Source organism: Marmota monax, unplaced genomic scaffold, assembly GCF_021218885.2.
Source record: "Marmota monax isolate L192 unplaced genomic scaffold, Marmota_monax_Labrador192_F-V1.1 WCK01_AAM20220418_F8-fsc00010, whole genome shotgun sequence".
NCBI classification, from domain to species: Eukaryota; Metazoa; Chordata; class Mammalia; order Rodentia; family Sciuridae; genus Marmota; species Marmota monax.
Genome location: NW_026692321.1, coordinates 22,506,332 through 22,519,802, shown reverse-complemented (window position 1 = coordinate 22,519,802; position 13,471 = coordinate 22,506,332). Strand labels below are relative to the sequence as shown.

Below are 13,471 nucleotides of genomic sequence, written 5' to 3'. Positions count from 1 at the left end.
GGCAGCCATGCTGTGTGGGAGGCAGGGCCAGTTCTGCTGGCAGCCCAGGAAGGACAAGGTGCAAATGGAAATTAGGTGATTACCAGCAATGCAGTTGGAGAGCAGTGGAGGATTGACCCTCCTGGGCCTCCATGATAAAGTATGATTGGCACCTGGGGTTCCACAGTCACTTCCCTCCTGTCCTCCCTGTCCCCCTAGCTCTGCCTTACCAGGCCCATTGCAGAACCAACTGTGAGATGTTCTCCAAGTGCAAACATTGTCCTGTCATACCCTGCAAAGAGCCCCTTGGTTTCAACCTGGTGCCCTTAAGATGAAGCCCAGCTCCTCGCTCTCTTCCCACTCACATCCCTCTTCACACCTGCTGACATCCCACCCCATCCACTTTCTAGTTTGTCTAGATGACGTCCATGGTTCCTTCCACATACCAGTGTCACCATTACCACCTTGGCCACCATGCACCCAACAAACACCTCTGCATTGCCCACAGCCCCCACAGACCTACCCAGTGCCACCATCCTATCCCACACTGGGTGCAATACCAGACACAGTAGGTGCCCAGTGAATATCTAATGAGCTGTCACATGTCCAGACCCCAGCACCAGTCCAGGAAGAGGATTCTCGGAGGCTGGGGCATTGTGGAGTAGTATTTCAACTGCAGAATCCAAAAAGAAACTGTGAGGAGCAGGCCCAGAGTCCCATGGTGTGTGAATACCAACACACTGAATGTTCCAGCACCTTTATTTTTAAGGAAAAGTCAAAACAGCCCCAAATTCCATTTTCAAGTGGAAGCTCAAGTCCTCAACACCACTGCTACCTGGTCATAAGATATGCTTTAGTGTCCCTAGCCCTGGCCTGAGCTGTAGAAGTCTCTGCGTAGTTCATTTCCCCAGCACCTTCCAGAGACATGTGGGTGCAGCACATGTGCACTGCTTGTGACTTAGGCTCTCAAGCCTGGGCCACTGTGGCCAGTTCTGTCTCTGACGGTTGTGTTTTGTCTTTGTCCCCATCACCCCAGCATTGAGAGCAGAGTGAACCTGAGGAGGAACCTGCACTGTCAGAGCTTCAAGTGGTACCTGGAGAATGTCTACCCGGAACTCAGGTACCCCTACCCACTAGAGCCTGGGCTGGCAAGGAGGAGAGGCCCTCAGCTGGCTTCACCTGGAGGAGACAGACTGGGGCCAACTGAATGAGGAATTTTAAGCCTAGGGAAGACTAAGAACCAGGGCTAGTTGGCTCCCTTTATCCCTGAAACTAGAAGGGGAATTAGGTCAAATCAGCAGCATGACGGATTGAGGGTAGCTAGTAACAGTATTTCTCAACTGTTGGTGTTTGTGCCTTTGGTTTTATCCTAAAAGCATGGACTTACTGATGCAGGCTCCATCCCAGGGATCCCTCCCACTGTGGCTCCCAAATGCTCATTTGCTGCCTTACTCCTAGTGACATCCTTCTCTGAGCAGATGTCAATCTTTGTGACAGCCCAAGGAAAGGTGGCCCTGCCATTCTCAAAATACCCCACAACCTCTCCAGCTGCTAGTATTCTTGATCCCCAAGGCAGTGGGTTCTCACCTCTCTTTGTGACTTTCCTCCAGAGTCCCCGAGGATTCCTCCATCCAGAAGGGTAAAATCCGGCAGAGGCAGAAGTGCCTTGAGTCTCACAAGCAGAACCCAGAGGTCCTCACCCTCAGGCTGAGCCCCTGTGCCAAGATCAAAGGCGAGGATGTAAAGTCCCAGGTAAAGTCAGCTGGCTGAGTACACAGCACCATGTGCCACCGAGGAGGGAAGTGGCCAGATTAGCCTTGGTCACTTGCTCTCATGTGTGTCATCAGGGCCCCAGTTCTACTCAGAGATCAGTAGGGGAGTGTGAGAAGGAAGACCCCCACCACCACTCTGCCACGTGTTCACACTGCCAGGTTCCAGAGACACAGAATTCCTGTTAGGACAGCGTAAAAGGCAACATTTTACCAAAAGGAAATGGCCCGTAAGTTAGCAGGATCTGAGTCTGCTGTTGATGTTGTTCCTGCTGCAGTGAACATGGGCTGGGTTAGGCAGGGCGGGGGTCATGTGACATGGGCACTGCCTCTGAGACCAAGTGCCCACTCAGTGAGTCTCTAGGTAATCTGACTTCTGAGCAGTTCCGTCAGATTTGGTGACAATCACATCCTCTGCCTCATCTCTGGGCAGTGTCCTCATTCATCCCGTCCTCCCCTCTGTAGACCAAGGGTTCCATTTCTCCCTCTCCTGCTCTCCCCAAGTCCGCAGGACTGCAGGCCAGCTCTTTTCAGGGTTGCCGACGAATTCACAACCTATCTCAGCCTCTGTCGCCCTTGGCCAAGCACATCCATCACCTGACGACCCTCTCTGCTCTGCAGGGTCCCCTTTTGCCTGCATTCCTGTCTCTCCTGTCTGATTTCTTAGCTGGCTCCTCCCCCCACGGTCAGGCCCCACCCCCAGTAGAAGTTCACCAAGGTTCTCAGGCCACTGTATTTTCTCTATAAACTTTTTCATGGAGTTTTGTTTTTGTTTTTTTCATTTCTCCTGCTCTGACAATCTCCTCTGTTTATTGATTCACAAATTGTGTGTCTCCATTCATTCACTCAGTCATTCAGCAAATACTTCCCTGCTAACTTGAAGATATAGAGATGAACACCTAGTCCCAGGCATCAAGGGGTTGAATGCAGGAATAAGCAAGAGAGCAGATACCATGATATAATTCCTGACCTAGGGAGCTTGTGTTGGGTGCTGCAGGAGCAGAGACAGGTGGCATCTGAGTTATGTGTGAGGACTGGGAAGTTGTCCCAGAGGATTTGAAAATGAGCTGTGTCTCAGGAGATAAGCAGTAACAGACCTGGTCAGGAAGGGAGAAAGAGTGGCTTAGGAAATAAAGCAGGTACTGAGACCTGGGGTCCAGAGCAGGGGTGCCACCTTTGAAGGGCTGCAGGGAGACAGGGTCTGAGCAGATGTTGAGGCCAGCGAGAAGCAGGAGTCAAATTGTGCCTCTTCCCTGCCGAGCTTGACCTTTATCCTCAGGAGTGGGACACAATGAGGTCACAGGAGAGGGCTTGGGGATGGAAGGTGCATGGTTCAACTCCCACGTGGGCAACTGGGTCAAACTCAGTTGAGATTCAAGTCAACAGATGGTGTGAGTAGCTGGTAGCACCCGGGCTGCCTTCCCATCCCTGCTAGTTCTCTCCACCTGACCACATTCTTCCAGGCACCATGATTCCAACCCTGCCCAGTGCCTGTGGCCCCCCTTCCTCCTGCAGTCCCCATGTCTGCCAGCCCCTGCATGTTTTCCCTCAGAGAACTCCCTTGCATTTGCTGTTTCTTGTTAGATCTGTGTTGCTCAAACTCAGCTCTATGGACGTTTTGGGCAAGACAATTCTTTGTTGTGGGGGACTGTCCTGCACATTATAGGCTCCCTAGCAGCAGCCCTGGGCTCTACCCATAGATTCTGGTAGTACCTGCCACACACAAGTCACAGCCCTCAAAAATGCCTGCAGAAATTACCAAATGCCCTCAAGGAGACAGAATGGTCCCTTCCAGTAGCCATAGTTAGGTTTTGGCAATAGCCACCAGTGGCTTCTCCTTCCCTGCTCCAATCCCTGCCCCTCATCCCCACCTTAGCTGTGATCACTAAACCATTGTTCCCAACCTCAGCATAGCCTTCAGTATTCCCCTATTGTCCACCACAAAAATCCAGAATCCTGGGCCTGGTACTTGCATCTCAAGACCTAGCTCTGGCTTACCAAAATTTCTCCAGGAACCATGTCTGCTCTAGCAGGACAGGGGAGGTGTCTTTCTGAGTCAGACAGGAAGAAGGGAAAGGAAACCAAGGTGTTGATTTTGTCTTAGGTGTAGTTACCTGGTTGAGAGTGACACAATTTTTTTTTTTCATGTGGCATTTTGTAGAATGTTGAGTAGGTGACACACATCCTTTCTTTGAGTCTGTATTTGGGTGGTGCTTCTGGGAATCCCAACTCCTGGGACAGGAGATTGCTTTTCTGGAACTTGCTGTCTTCGGCAGCATAGAGGATCTGCAGTCCTCTGAGAGGGGTTCTGCAACGCCCTGGCCCTAGACAGAGGAAGCCAGGCCTTTATTGGGCTGCAGGAGAACTAGCTCATGCCAGCCAACCTTCCAGTCCTCTGACCAGGCACCCCAGAGTCATCATGGCAAGGGTCAACAGGTGAGCAGAATTCTCTAGAAGTCAGTGTTGGACTGTGGCTCCACTCTGCCTTAGGAGTACCACAGTGTTTGTGCAGCAGCCTTGTGAATTCAGGATGCTAGTGGATCCCTGGGGGATACAAAGAGGCTCAGTCCACCTGGGCAGACTGGAGTGCAGCGCCCTGGGCTCACACTGCCTGCTAGGGAGGCCAGGTAGGCGGTTCATGCTGGATTAGACACAGCCTCTGTTCTCCAGGGCCCCGCAGCAGGACTGGGCACTCGTCCAAGATTCTCTGACAGTGTTAAACCCATTTTGGATCCACAGAAATCCACATTACCATTTCAGCTAAGATCATCTCTCCAAGCGCGCGCGCGCGTGTGTGTGTGTGTGTGTGTGTTATAATATACACTCTGTAGAACTGATTGTTGTTTCCTTTCTCGTCCATCCATATTCCCCTCCCCCTCCCTCATAAACCACCAATCCTGACTTTCTGCTTTTCAACCCTTTCTGCTAATATTAGGCATCAACACTGTTCTTGCCCCTTAACCTTGCTTTTCCTCCACTGCTTGCATCTGTCCACCTACCTCCTCAGCCTTTGGCAGTCCATAGGACATTGCATCTGCCCCTCAAAGCCTGTGCATAACTCATTCATCCATCTCTGTCTGTACCCACCTCATCTGACTCAGAAGTGACATGAGAACCCTATTAAGTAAATATACAGTTATCCCCATTTTACAGATGGTAGAACCAAGGCCCAGAGAGGTTGTTTAAGGTCATATACTGGCAGTGGCCCCCATGCCATTCTCTCCAAGCTCTGCCATTGCTGTTGCTGGCCAAGGAATCATGGCTGATTTCAGAGCTCATGTGAGAAGGGGTCTGTCCCTAAGATTTCCTCTTTGAGATTGTGTATATTAAAGTCATAGATCAGTTCCACCTTGATAGGAGAGAGTTGGAGATAGCAAGAGATTCTTTTTTTATCCACAAAGAGTCTTCTCTGTGGCCAATTTCCGTTGACTGAACTTCTAAATAGGCAACAAACATAATCCTATGTCAGGGTCTGGGGTGGGCAGGCCAGAGAGTAGACCCTTCCCAGACTGGGGCAAGGTCCTGGGGCAAGAGGGTGAATGGAGCCTTTGCGCCTCAGATTCCACTCCAGGCCCCCAGGGATGCACACTTTCTTCCTAACCCTGGGTCTGCCTTGCACTGCAAGCTCTCAGCCTCCGTATATAAACATAGTCACACCTCCCTAAAGGTTGTTCTTGGCCTAGAGGTATGTGCTGGGGACACAGTCCACTGGGAGGATGAACACAGACATGAGATCCACACTGGTCCTGAAATCAGGAGGGAGGCACTGGGCAGGGGATTCTGAAACCCAGGACTATGAGGAGAGTGGGGACCAGGAGCTCTGAGTTCCAATCCAGCTGTCACTCACTCTCCAGGTGGGCTGAGCCCTGAGCACTGGGCTGTTTTGTCTTCCAGCAGTGGGTTGGCTCACATACCTGCTCACCCCCACCTCCACGCCTCACTCTGCCTCACCTGCCTTCTTGCTGGTTTGTCAACTTTGGGAGCAAAATGTTGAACTCACATGTGTATCAAAGGTGCCAGTGAACCCAGGTCCTGTGGGAGATGCGAGAGAAATACATCAAGCCTTTGAAAACCTGTGAAGCCCAACAAGTCTTCAGGTTAACAAGTTTCCTCTTGGCTTTACTGAATTCTCTACAAAAACATCTGTGAAAGGTAGAATTTAAAAGAATTTAAAGAATGAGGAAAACATAAACTAGAAATTTCAATGTGCTCCTTCCCCTGTGCCCCCAGCCAATAGGCTCCTGGCCTGCGGAGCACACAGGTAGGCAGATGGAAGCCCTGGGGTGGGCGAAGACAAAAGCTCTCCCCAGAGCTATGCCCACCTGGGTCTGCACCCTCCAGTGTGACAAGCTGCCAGCCTGTTACCTCCCTGCCTGTGCTACCTTCCTTCTGGTGCTTTCTTGGCACAACTTTGGGAAGAGCCCCTCACAAGCCCCACACCAGCACCTCACCTGAGCACTTTCCAAAGTCAGATGTGAAGGGCCATCGCTCTTCCTTCTCCCAGTCACTGTTAGCAGAGCAGTTTCCTAAATGGAAAGCACCATCCTGGGAACACGTGTGTTAACCCATTCATTCCATAGAGTGACCTTCTGCCATAGTGACTGGGAGTATCTTCGTTTTGCATTTGAAGTCACTCAGGTAGAGAGCGGAGTAGCTCACCCAAGCTCACAATGTTATGGAGCAAGTGAGCCAGGATTCCAGACCCACAGTCACCCCAAAACCCAATTCTATGACGTAACACAAAATGTGCAGCGGTTTTAATCCCGCATCCATCTATACTCTTGCAATGTGGAGAAGAGAACAGGATGAGCCGGAAGAAAAGATCCCAAATGTGAGTCCAGTGTAGGTCCCAATTGAAAGAGGAGAATGTGTGAGGCCTGCCAGGTCACCCTGTGCCTCTGGGCAGGGCCCTCCACCAGGGTGGGGCTGAGGCCCATGTTTGTACACCTGATGAAGGGACCCCACCTGGACAGTTGGTGCACTGGGGCTGTTGTCACCGTGGCTGATCCTTCAGAGATCCAGCACCTAGGAGTTTGCCTGAATTAAAAGTTTTGTTGAACCCAGGCTCATTCATTCTGTGTGAGAGAGCTCTAAGGATATGTTTCATGGACTAACGAGTTGCCTGGTATGACAAATGAGGCTGGAAGCCCACTAGTGGCCCTGGGTACTGTCAATTCAGGTCCCATCTCACTGAGGAGGGATCTGCTCCTGGTATTACCCAGGCCACTCCCTGATCCCACCAGCAACTGGCCTCTTTGATCCTCAGTACCAACTTCCCTAAAATGGTAGCTTCTTCCCATCTTATGAGGATTGAATAGACCATGAATGTGAAACACCTACAAGTGGGCCTGGTCCTGAGAGAATCCTTTTCAGACAGGAGTCACGCTGGCTCTCTAATCACAGCATAACCAGCAACGCAGTCTTGTGCTTATTTTTTCTTCTTAGTAGTTTAGTGGTCCCAGCTCAGAATCATTTTCTTTCTTTCATTTTTTTTTTCTGTACTGGGGATCGAACTCAGGGGCACTCAACCACTGAGCCACATCCCCAACCCTTATTTTGTATTTTATTTAGAGACAGGGTCTCACTGAGTTGCTTAGTGCCTCATCATTGCTGAGGCTGGCTTTGAACTCGTGATCCTCCTGTCTCAGCCTCCCAAACTTCTGGGATTATAGATGTGCACCACCGCGCCTGCTCAGAAGCATTTTTGAACATGGAACTCACCATCATCAGTACATGACGTGGGCTCCTTCCTTACTAAAAACACTGCCACCAAACTTCCCTGCATTGGTTCATATTTCTCTTACTTCATCCAACACTTCTCCCCCTGTGGCATGGAAATCCAACTTATGAAGCCCTTACTCTAAGCCAGAGCCAGGCTCTGGGCCAAGGGCTCACCAGGAATCACCTCATTTAGTCCTCCATCACCCCCTTGCATGGCTGTGTCCTGTTTTCATCCCCACTCGACAGATGGGGTAAGCAAGGCTTATTCTACCCAGGTTGAACATGAATGCTGCCACAGTAGGGGTGCGATAGAGGCCTGCCGCCTGCAGAGTGCAAGCCTGAAGACTAGGCTGGGGGGGTTCTCAGCCTCAGCACCACGGCATCGCATCAGAAAGGGTTTGCTCCTTGTTGTGAGGACTCTTCTGTGCATCAGAGGATGTTTAACAGCATCCCTAGTCCCGCCCACCAGATGCCAGTAGTACCCAATCATAATAATTAAAGAATGTCTCCAAACACTGCCAGATGTCCCCTGGGTGAGGATGGGAGACAAACTCTCTCCACTGCTCTCCGCTGATTCCCCCTGCCTATTAGAGGAGGGAGCCCTGGACCATTCCAAGACCAGACCCTCTTCCTGGTCTCATCCTCACCCCCGCCTCTCTTAACCTTTTAAGAAAAATCTTTCCTCTCTGCTTCTCCAGCCAGGGCAAGACAGTGAGCCCCAGGCTGGGCGCTGTAACCCCTTGGATTCCCGTCCCGGCTTTCAGTTGTGACCAGAAGGGTGCTTGCTGGAGAGAGAAGGCACTGCCTGCCCCCAGCACCAGGCCACTCCCTGACCCCACCAGCCCTGGGTGTCTCAGAGACATGCCCTGAGCACAGGTGGTCAGTCTCCCTCCTCAGGACCGGTACAGGGGGTGGAGGGACAGCAGTAGGCCCTCTTTTTTGGCCCCTGGCCGGTCCCCACACCAGCCTCTGGGACAGCCTCTGGATAGCCTTCCCTGGGGTCAGCTGTGAGTGTATACACTGGGGGTGGAGAGGGATATCAACCATGGGCAGTGTTTTTGCCAGTCCCCAGATGGAGCCATCAGCCTCAGAGGGCCCAGCACTTGTCAGTCGAGGCCAGACCAGCCTGGATGACATTTTGCCTCCCTGAAGTCCATTTCTCAATCAGGGTTTGTTTAACAAATTCATTCATCCCTGGCCCTTTTGGAAACGCTGATGGGTGCAGGGTGGGCCTCAGAACACCTCTCCCTGCTTCCCTACCACACCTGCTCCTGTCTCCCCTCCTCCTGAACATGTGGCCAGAGGTCAGCCCTCTCCCGGGAGATCATGAGGCTGAATGAAATCCCAGGAATGGACCAAGTAATGGAAAGCCCACTTGTGGAAGGGCTTCCTCCCACATCTGCTCCCCCTCACACACTCTCTTGGGGATCTTTAGGTGACTTCCTCAGACCCTACCCCAGGCGTGTGCCATCTGGCTATTCCTTCCCAAAGGCATTTGTGAACTGGGAGCCTCAGACGTCAGGAGAACCCATCCCCAGCACTCCCAGGCCCCTAGGACATTCACAAAGAAATGCCAAAATGAGATTTCAGAAACTGGTATAATTTTATGTTTTTGTGTTTAATCTGTTAATGCTTTTATCACAAAAAAACACAGTGTCATTATATTGTGGTGGTCAGGAGATAATGACAGGATTTATTTTTTAAATGCTAATTCGTGCTTTCCTACAGACTATATGGGCAGGTAATGGACCAGAGGAGCAAACCTCATCCTCTGTCCTCATCCGTGACTGTTCAGCCTCATTTCCAGAGAATGGCAGAAATCTAAATTTGAGGGTGGTTGTCCTAGGCCTGGACAAATAGTTCCCTGGCAGCCTGCTTGTAGATCTGGGCCTTAGGCTCTCTTCTCTCCTCCCCATAGGCCAAGGAATATTCTGGGCTCATATGCAGGGTTCCCCTTGTAGGCCACACTCCAGATATCCAGGATTGCAGAATCCCCTGCCCGGTGGCCTCAACCTGATTTCAGGACCTGTGAGGATCTCATGCCTTAGTTTGTCCTCTGAGGTAGACTTTGTCACTAATACACACTCTTAGACCCCAAGGGGAGCTACGTAGCGGAGTAGCTGTGCTTGGATATGGAGGCTACAGGTGGGAAGGGAAGGGAGAGCACAGGCTGGAAGCCCATGCTGCATGTGTCCCCTGTGGCCTGGTGTGGAATCCATAGAGCAGAGGCCTCTGTTCATCCTCAGTTCCCATAAACGGCAGAGAGGGGTAGACTCTCTGGCCTGCCCAACCCAGACCCTGACGTGGGGGTATGACTATTGCCTGTTTACTATACTGTCACTGGGAATTGGCCACAGAGAAGAGTCTCTTTGTAAATAAAGAAAAGATCTCTTGCTATCTCCAATTTTGTCCTGTCAAGGTGAAATTGATCTATGGCTTTAATACTTGTAACCTCAAAGAGGACTCAGAGACAGGCATCTTCTCCCATGACTAAACTTGTGTAAAGGAGTTGCAGAATCAGCCAGGACTTAGTCAACCTCAGCAATGGCAGAGCAGTTGGCCCCCCCTGGTGTGGGGGCCACTGCCAGTATGTGACCTTAAACAACCTCTCTGAGCCTTGGTTTCATCATCTGTAAACTGGGGATAATGATAATATCTACTTAATAGGATCCTTATGGAGATTAAACTAGTCAATCCATGTAAAGCTCTTAGAACTGTGTCTGGCACATAAAAAGTGCTCGATAAATGTTAGCCATCATCAGCCACTTCAAGGTCATCGCACCACTCTGTGCAGACTTCCTTCCCCTTTCAGCTTATCCTGGAGGAAGGCAAATGGCTTGTGTGCAATGATGATGTTCTCAAGGCCACAGAGCTTCTTGATATGTCCCAAGGAATACATTTTGTGACTTTTTATTACATAAAATTTCAAACATATGTAGATATAGAAGTCGATGGAATAAAGATGGGTTCTCCCCATGTACCCATCACCAGGCTGCAAAAAAACATCAACTTGGGGATGATCTTGGCTCATCTCTAGCTATATACCCCTCAGGGAATACTTTCTGGTCTAGGTAGGTCTCCCAGCACCAGTAGTATGAAATGGGACAAAAGAATCCTCAGGCAGGAGCCTTCTCTAGGGATAGTGGCTGGTGGCCCCATTGAGAGGTTAATGGGCTAGGGATGGTTCTAGATCAGGAAAGGCAGTGGTCACCGTCCAGCAGGTAGGGCCAAACCAGGTGAAGATGAGCTGTGCAGACAGGACAGCAGAAGGGCCTGAGCCTGTGGGAGAAGAGGAGGAGCAAGGCAGGTCCCACACAGTCCTGAGAGTGTCCAGCAGGCCCAGGGGGGAGGATCTGGGTCTAGGAGCGGGTGGGGGAGGTGCAGAAAGAAAGGCAGATGAATGCCATGTTCTTAGGGCACACTTGGTTGACAGCAGGATGCTGGCCTGTGAAGGGACCCTTTTTTCATTCTCAGGCCACAGAAAGGTAGTCTATGAATGGCCTGGTCCAGAGGCGTAGGGCCAACTAGTTGGCAAGAATACAACTTTGACAGGGTCCTCTGCAGCTTCCCCAGGGTGGGGGTTGGGTAGGGGGGTGGTCTGGAGTCAACATCTTTGCCCCATGGTGAAGGCCAGGGTACCAGGACCTGGGAAAGCCTCTTCATGGTGCACTTGCTCTCCCCGGCATGAGGCCTGGAGAGCATGTCAGGCTTCCTGAGCAGCAGTTTCTCTGTGGTCTCTGGCACTTTGGAGGGAGTATGCATGAGAACCATTCCCCGTGCTGACCTCACAGAGGGCCCGTTCCTTACGCCATCGTCTCTGCTTGTCAGCCCAGTGCCAAAGCTTCTTTCCCTGAAGGAGTTCAGCAGCCAAACTGCCTACTCTACCGTGTTGGAGTATATTCATTCTCTTCGAATAGTTTGATGTTTCAACCTCGGCTTCCAGGTTTGGGCTGTCTTCAAAGAAGAGAGCACATTCTAAAGACAGCGAGGGGGTGCTGTGTGAAATGTCAAGAGAGGGGAACAGACTCAATGTCTGGGACATTATGTCCAAACAGACTCTGGACACCACACAGCTCGGTTCGAGTGCTGTTCAATCTCTTGCCCAAAGCCCAGAATAGTTCAGTGACTCTAGAAGCTGCCTGCATGCCAGGCCCAGGCTGCTTCATGGGATATGGGGACAGCGACTTGTGGTGGAGGCATGACCTCCCTTGCGTAGTATTTTCCAAGGTGACCTTGTTGATGGTCAGTGCCTGCTGGGCCCCTGGCACTTCTCACCCAGCTGTACTGATTCTCTTAGGTGGGCACAGTGGTATCCCGTGAGCGGTGACTTCCTCCATCCTGAGTGCACATTCCCGGTCTCCCCCCGTAGGTGTGGGCCTACACGTACACCCAGCAGATCATCCAGGAGGAGCTGTGCCTCTCAGTCGTTACCTTGTTCCCTGGTGCCCCGGTGGTTCTTGTGCTTTGCAAGAATGGAGATGCCAGACAGGTAAGGGCTCAGCAGGTCCCTGGGGCATGGCTGCCTTCCATAATGTGATGATCTGGATAGGACTAAGTCTCAGGGGCAGGAAGACAGAGGAACTGTTGGAGAAGGAAGGGCGGAGAGGGAGGAAGGATGTTGCTTGGGATCCTCTCCAAGGTGCCAACAGCAATGCTGCTTTGACCCCCCTGGTCTGTTGGCTTATGAACACCTGTGACCCCTACTGCCCATGCCAAGCCCACACATATTGGCTCGCACTTTTTCACAGCCACGCAGGTACCCGGTGTGGATGGCTGCTTTGATTGCTCCTATGACTAACTCACTTCATATTTTCTGGCCTATTGCTTGGAAAGTTATTGCCTCCTAATGAGTTTTCCTAGCAAACATATTGATTTTGCCTTTAACTTTTTTTAATCTATTTTTAAAAAAAAGAAAAGAAAAGAAGAAGAAAACCAACAACAATACCTGGCAGAGCAATTAGTTAGTTTCATTCTTCCATGAGACCATGAAATCAAGTCTCTGGCTGACCCTAGACACATGGTAGCAACCTTTCTGATTAAACCTGGAACTCTGATGTTATTGATAGGACCTGGGGCCTTAGCCAGAGAAACCCAGCTCATCCTTTCTCCTCCTCTCTAGCAATGGACCAAGACGGGCTCCCGCATCGAGCACGTAGCTTCCCACCTCTGCTTAGACACTGATGTGTTCGGGGACAGTTCTGAAGATGGCAAGGAGGTTGTGGTCAACCCATGTGAGTCCTCACTCATGAGCCAGCACTGGGACATGGCGAGCTCCTGAGGACCCTGGGCAGATCCAGCTTGGGCCAGGGCTGGTGCTTGCCCAGGCCAGAACAGACTGGAAGCCAGGCTTTGAAGAGCCACTGACTGCACCAGACGCCCTGAACTGGAGGTGGAGCAAAGCCCCCCCAGGACAGGAGCAGCTGTCTCAGGGAGGATGGAGGAAAAGATCACAAGCCAACAGGCTCAGTGACAATCCCATGTGTTCTCAATGTTGTGAAGTTCCAGTCCTGGCCATATCTTCCCCGGATTGGTCCCTGGAGACCCAGACCTAATGAGAAATGTTTGTTGTTCCCTCTGTGTTCCAAAGAGGCACCCATGGAGACCAGGGAGGAAAGTCTTTCTTGTCACCGGGCCAGGACTAAGTTGAGAGATGAAGGATGGAGGTGGTTTTCAGGAGAAATAAATAACCTTAGAAATTGTCCTTAAGTACCTAATGCTTTTCCTTCTCCCACTGGCCAAGGGATAAGCTGATTTCTCCTTTGAAGGTGGGCAGTGGGAGGGCATCTGGTGGAAGAGTGGATGAAGAAGACAAGGGAGGTGGGAGACATGCGCCTTTATCCTAGGTTGCCACCAACTAGCTATATGATCCCCAAAAGACACATCCCTTCTTTGGCCCATCATTTCCTCTTATGTCACATGGGGAAGTAGGGCCAGATCAGTGGTTTTTACTGAAGATACATACCTGACTCACTGAGGAAATTTGTCTAATTTGGAGGCCCAAC

The 13,471-nt window shown here is 51.1% G+C and overlaps 1 protein-coding gene across 2 annotated transcripts in view; it reads left to right on the top strand.

Annotated features, from left to right (window-relative positions):
• Window positions 1-13,170, top strand: part of Galnt14 (polypeptide N-acetylgalactosaminyltransferase 14) — a 222,781-nt gene extending 209,611 nt beyond the window's left edge. For both annotated transcript variants that reach the window (XM_046441580.2, XM_046441581.1), the window contains exons 12-15: window positions 1,016-1,099; window positions 1,590-1,731; window positions 11,839-11,958; window positions 12,589-13,170. In XM_046441580.2, the coding sequence (XP_046297536.1) occupies window positions 1,016-1,099; window positions 1,590-1,731; window positions 11,839-11,958; window positions 12,589-12,747 (505 nt within the window). In that variant the 3' untranslated portion in view covers window positions 12,748-13,170. The remainder of the gene's footprint in view (window positions 1-1,015; window positions 1,100-1,589; window positions 1,732-11,838; window positions 11,959-12,588) is intronic.
• Window positions 13,171-13,471: the final 301 nt, after the last annotated feature.